At 31.9% G+C, this 6,101-nt stretch overlaps 3 protein-coding genes across 3 annotated transcripts; 1 reads left to right on the forward strand and 2 right to left on the reverse strand.

The window, feature by feature from the left end:
* On the forward strand, positions 1 to 1,558 carry EIN_354590 (hypothetical protein; the record flags this gene model as incomplete). Its single annotated transcript, XM_004253880.1, has 2 exons — positions 1 to 263; positions 304 to 1,558. The coding sequence occupies 2 exons, from the start codon at positions 1 to 3 to the stop codon at positions 1,556 to 1,558; spliced, it is 1,518 nt and encodes a 505-aa protein (XP_004253928.1).
* Positions 1,559 to 2,783: 1,225 nt separating this feature from the next.
* EIN_354600 (hypothetical protein) lies at positions 2,784 to 3,155 on the reverse strand (the record flags this gene model as incomplete). Its single annotated transcript, XM_004253881.1, has 1 exon — positions 2,784 to 3,155. One exon carries the CDS (start codon positions 3,153 to 3,155, stop codon positions 2,784 to 2,786), a length of 372 nt encoding a protein of 123 aa, XP_004253929.1.
* A 1,437-nt stretch (positions 3,156 to 4,592) lies between these two features.
* EIN_354610 (hypothetical protein) lies at positions 4,593 to 6,101 on the reverse strand (the record flags this gene model as incomplete). Its single annotated transcript, XM_004253882.1, has 1 exon — positions 4,593 to 6,101. The coding sequence occupies one exon, from the start codon at positions 6,099 to 6,101 to the stop codon at positions 4,593 to 4,595; it is 1,509 nt and encodes a 502-aa protein (XP_004253930.1).

Raw genomic sequence — 6,101 nt, forward strand, 5'->3', positions numbered from 1 at the left:
ATGATAGTTCTCATACACATAATCACGCTTTTCTTATGCACAGTCCACTCCACGGAAACAGATGAACTTGTTGACCCGCTTTGTATGACCGACTTTGTAGCTGTAGATATGAGTTCTGACCAGGCTCACATAGTCGAGCAAAAACTGTGTTATGACCGCATACCCAATTATACACACAATATTCATGGTTATGACATTCAATCAATTTGTTTTGTCCACGAGGACTATATGAATGTCAACAAGAGCACAGGAAGAATTAATAGGTTTGTTTTAATAGTAAAAATACTAATAACTAATCTAAAGATGTGGTGAGTGGCTTCAATTAATCGGCCCGAGTGAGAAAGTAGTCGACTGTATGGTGGCCGGGTATGCAATTATAAAGACTAATGGCTCCACCGAAGCAATTGAAAGACGGACTATAGGTGTTCCCACAAACATTTTTAGTCGACTGACTTCTGGTGCGGACAATGCCGCCAATTATGTGACACAAGTCACTTTATTTGAAGTTGCATTTGATCTGGGAGTGTCTCCGTCACTTTATGTCTTGAATAGAACAGAGGACACAGTCACTATTCAATTCACAGATCACAACAGACCTACAGAAAAAATGGCAGTGGAATATAACAACACAATTAAATCGTATTACAAAGAGTTTGACGACACTTACATCATCCCAAGAATTAAAGATTATATTAATATCCAAATGGTCTCTTTTGACGATGAAAAGATCAGATTCATGGAAGTCAATTTAGACAAAGAAGACTCCGCAACAGCGCGTGTGAGGTTCCCAGCATACAAAACAAAGCCCTGCAAGTTCAGTGCGGACACTGAGATCTTCAACAAAGATGTCAAATTAGTTGAAAAACTGACGTTCCAAAAATGGCAAGTTTGGACTTTGAATGAAAAATTAGAAGGGACGATGTTTGAGTGGGGAAACAACGACATTTCATTGACAGCAGAAGGCGGAAATTTGACGATTGGATTTGCTTATGCGACTGCTTTAAGAATACAAAAGGACTTTAAAGAGCTCCGAGTTGAGATGGAAATAGATGGAGACTATGAGTTCATGCAGTCTCATCTGTTACACGACACTTCACTGTTGGAAATGAACTTTGCGACTATTTCAGTGGTACAAGCAGGTCTTCCAACTCAATATTTTAGACAGAGTGGAGGGAAGACCATTGAATTAAAAGTGGCGTTTAACATTAAGAGTTTGATATATGCAAATGTCATAACAATCACTCAAAAGTTGAGCAAAGGAACTCACGTTGTACTGAAAAGTGCAACTTTGATTAGGGAAGAGGAAATGAAAAAGTCTGATAAATGCAATTCAACGGCTTTCGATTGCGCGTTCACTGAATGCACTATTAGCAATGAAACGTTCGAAGATGGTGTGTCACCTTTCATAAGTGGATGTATACCAACGTGTGGTATATGTAGAGATGGATTTGTCTGCTCTAAAAAGGGATTTTGTGTTGTTGAGCCGGTGTTCAATTTGAGGGAGGCTACTACTGGTGTTGCATTATTTTTAGTTCTCATATTCATTTCTTTGTTGTAAAAAAGTTAGTTGTATAATTTCATGTTCACAAATTTTTGATAAGTTGAATATTTATTAGTTAAAATATTAAAATATTATTGTTATTTAAATAGTTACATTACAATGTAATTTAACCATAAAAACAAATTAAAAATAAAATGGAACCAAATTAAAATGGTTGTTTTCATTGTGAATAATTCTGATAAACTAAAATTAATTTATTATATTTCAAAAATTATTGTAATTTATCATCACTTAATTGCTTAGCAATTATATAGATAACAAGTTTATAACACATCACCAACCAAATTTAATTAATTTGGAACAGAATAATTAAAACAATGAAAAATAATAATAATAAAAATATGTTTTAAAATATGACATTTATTATTTTATATTTAACAACAATAATGTTTGTCTAAATTAAATAATATGGAATTGATGGTTTTTACGAAAATTAGAAATGTTAAGAAAGCGCAACATCACTTAACGTGTATTTAAGTTATTTTCAAAATAATTCCAATAAAGTAATAAATAAATTTTTTAGATTTTTTATAATTATTTCTAAAGTGAAAATACACAATTATTGTTTTACAATTATAATTATATATATATTTCAAATTCAAAATAATTGTAAAACACTTAATAACATTATTGATACATACGCCAAAAACTACATTTCAACGCTTTTGTAATAAAATGTAATTGATTTTGGAAGTAATGATTGTTTTAAATTGTTAGTGTTTCTTTTGATGGTACATTTATCATAATTTATGATAATTATAACAAAAAAGTTTGGTAAGCATTTATAATTTTGTAAAAACAATTATAATCATAATACATACAACTTAAAGAAAAACAGGATATTTACACTACTAAATCAAAATTAAATATTTAATAAACACCAGTTATAACTCAATGTGTTATTATACAATATCTTTACATTATAACTTCCCCAGAGATGAGAATGTAGTAATTTTGTTTTCTCAAGAGTGGGCATTTTTAGTCAATCAAACCTTGAATTCCGCTCATTTAAGAACTCTATTTTTAGTTTTAGTCTAAAAATGACCGCTCTTGAGAGGTTTCACTGTATTTATTAAATAAATAAACTTGTTTTTACAAATACAATTTTTATTTAAAATTAAAAATTTTTACAATGTTTTGTGGTTTCAACTTACTTTGCACTTTTTGATACATTGTTTTATCTTTTATGAAGCAACAAAAACAACGAAATATCAACTTTCATTTACGAAAGTACACAAAAAATGGTGATAAAGAACGCAAATGCCAAATATCCAAGAAAAGCTGAGAGTGATCGATAAGCCCAGATTTCTTCGTCATGACTTTGACTTTTGATATATTTGAAGACAATGATAGGCCAAATCAATGGAAGTATAAATCCAGCGAAGAAAAGGACTTTCAGCAATGGAAAACGTGTCTTCTTTTGTTCAACTTGTTGTGGAATTTTGACTTCAGTTTCAGGAACACTTTGGTTTACATTTTGAACTTGTTGTGGTACTTGATGTTGGTCTTGCATTTGAATGTAAGGTGGTGGAACCATAAAGTAAGCCGGTTGACCATTTGAGAGCATCATTGGTTGGACTTGTTGTGTATTCATTGTGTTTGAATGTACAAAGTGTTAGTTATTTGTGTTTAAAGGTACTTTCTATTTTTAGAAATGACATTTTCATTTTTCAATTTATTGTTGTCAAGATATTACTATTGTTTGATATTAAAAATCAGGAAAACGTACAAATAATATAAACAAAAAAGTTGAGACATTTACGTTTTAATTAGTGAGTTTTGAATTTTATCTTTATTATTTGGTTTATATTATATATGTTATTAAAAACTTTTGTTGTGAACGATGAAATATATTAATTTTTTTTAAAATTAACAAATTAAACAAATGTAAAATATTTAATTTAATACAATCAAAGGCGTCTATTTGTCGTAAATTTAGCAGAAAAACTTATCTATTAGTCGTAAATAAGTGAATTTTCTAGAAAATGTTTTTTAGTATTGAAATTTATTTTTTATAAAAAATTAGTTTTTAATTCAACAAAAGTTACAGATTCAAGAACAAAATATTTAATTGTCGTAGACCCAAATGATTGACAAGTTGTGCGACAATTAAGCAAGTTCGACAATTATAATTACGACAAATAAACGCTGTTGACTGTATTAATCATTAATAAAGGTGGTCTTGAAATAATAAAAAAAACAATGTGATTTAACATAAATAATAAAAATTTTAATTTGGAATAAAAATAAAAATAAAGGCAATAAATGAAAATGAAAATGAATTAATAATATGAAGTGTAACATGATAGTAATTACAGAAGGCCCCGTAGCACAGTCGGTAGTGCATCGTACTTATAGAATAGAGTTATGCGAGGGTCGCGGGTTCGATCCCCGCCGGGACCATTTTATTTATTATCAAAATACAATTGTGTTTTTGAAATTGTTTTGAGTAATTCTCTCATTGAATTTATGAGTGGGGAAAATTTTGGATGAATATAATATTAAATTTAATTCTTTCTTTAAAAAATAAATTAGATTCAGATTTAATCATTAAACTTTGTTTCTAATTTAAGCTAAAAAAACCCATAAAAACTGGGGAATGAATTTTTATGGGTTTTTTTGTGTTTAACTATACTTATATTTCTTAATAAAATTCCAGGGTACAAAGCAAACTAACAATAGGAAAATAAGAAGTCTAGTTGTAACCAACATACATTTAACCAAAATAATATCTACAACTTCCAATTAACACATTAAATAACATGGAACAAAATTTAAGTGGTCTGAAAATCTTCAATTTTTGAGTTTATTAAATAAATTTCCGTTTTTTAGAGTTTATATTATGTACAAATAATTGCACAAGTCAAAAAGGAAAAAACACCTAAAATTTCTATATATCCCTGTTATAACAAGTCAATTCAAAAACAAAAGTGTTATTTTAAATATTAACAGTTTTAAATAATTTTCAATGTTTTCACTTTAAAACAACAACCAAACGATACGCAAATCTTTAAATAGATTATTATTAGTTTTACTTCTTCGAGTACACTCTATTTGCCGAATCCACTTGCCTACTTGCCGCTGCGAGTCTTTTTCCCTGTTCGTCTGTCTTTTCCTGTACTCTATCAATAGTTTGTGACAAGTCCTCCTCCAGTTTAATAATTTGTTTATTTGCCTTAGTAATTTCCTGTAAAATTTCAACTGTTTTTGAGTTCGTCAAGAGCATTCTTTTGTACTTCGCTCTCTCTCTAATATCAGTAAATGACTTCAGCGCCTCTGCGTGTTCAGACTCGAATTTCCCTTTACCCTCCACTGCCCCGCTGACCATAAACACCTCAGAAATTGCCGACTCTCCAAAGTCGAACCCTTTCGAGTTTTCCTCGAACTCGACTTTAAGCACTGGCTGTGGGTTAGTCATGACCTTTAGTTTTTCTCCCTCTTTTTTGGTCATATACACTCTTGAGTGCTTCATATAAATTTCGTTGACGATCAATTGGATGAGTGTCGTGAAAACAGTCACTTTGGTCCTTTTAAAGTCGTCGATTCCAATTTCGAGATGGAACGGCTTATAAATCATTTTGATTTTATAAATCTGTCCAATGTTGATGAACTTCATAAACACTTTCTTCTTTGTTACTCCCTCTGGGACGATTTCTGTGATCACAATTGTGTCGTCGTACATCTTAAAACTCGCCGGGAAGTACACGTTGTCCTTCTCCATCACCAAGACTTCCACCGTCAACACTTGTGGGTCGAAGATTAAAACTTCCGCCTGGATCTCTAACGGGCGCTTTAAAGGCTTTGGCTTGACGACTTTCTTCTTGCAGTACCGCATTTTGAGTTCGCTCGATAACGACTCGACGCATTTTAAGTTCTGTTCGATCTCAGGGAAATACGCATCGGTCTCATTTAGAGCACTTTCGGCTTCAAAAAGCATGTCGCGCTGCTGGTTGATCATATTGATTGTCGACTTCTTGAGGTCCAACGTAGCATCGGCGTATTTGTTGGCACTCTCCGCCATCTGGAGATGTAGGGTGTTCTCCCCACTCTCGTCGTCTCTGTCGAAGTTGATTGATGTGTCCAAAATATCGATGTCGACCTTCGCAAGTTCTTTGTTCATCCGCATGAAGGGGAAGTCCCGCAAGTAACTGATAATGAAGAACGCACTGTCTAATATACTCTTGTCGATGTCAAAAGTGAAGGACTGCTTCTTCGTATCAGTCAAGGAAATAATCTTCGTCTTCTCTAATGTGTCAATGTCGTCATAGTATATGACATAAGGAAGTTCAGTCTTTTTATCTTTTAAAAAATACTGAAAACAGATGGCAGTCTCAGTTAAATATAAAAATGTGTTATATTTGGAGGCCTTTTCTTTGGATATGGAAGAACTAAAATAGGTGATGCAATTCTGTTCTTTAAGGCCAAAAATGTCTTCAATTATTTTGGACTTCCGTGTAAAGTCAGTGATGTTGTTTTGAATTTGTTGCTCCTCTTTGGTTAGCTTCTTTTTGGGTTCGGATTTCTCAGGTCGCTTCGCCAT

This window comes from Entamoeba invadens (assembly GCF_000330505.1).
Source record: "Entamoeba invadens IP1 unplaced genomic scaffold scaff_1105074725265, whole genome shotgun sequence".
Lineage (NCBI taxonomy): Eukaryota > Evosea > Mastigamoebida > Endamoebidae > Entamoeba > Entamoeba invadens.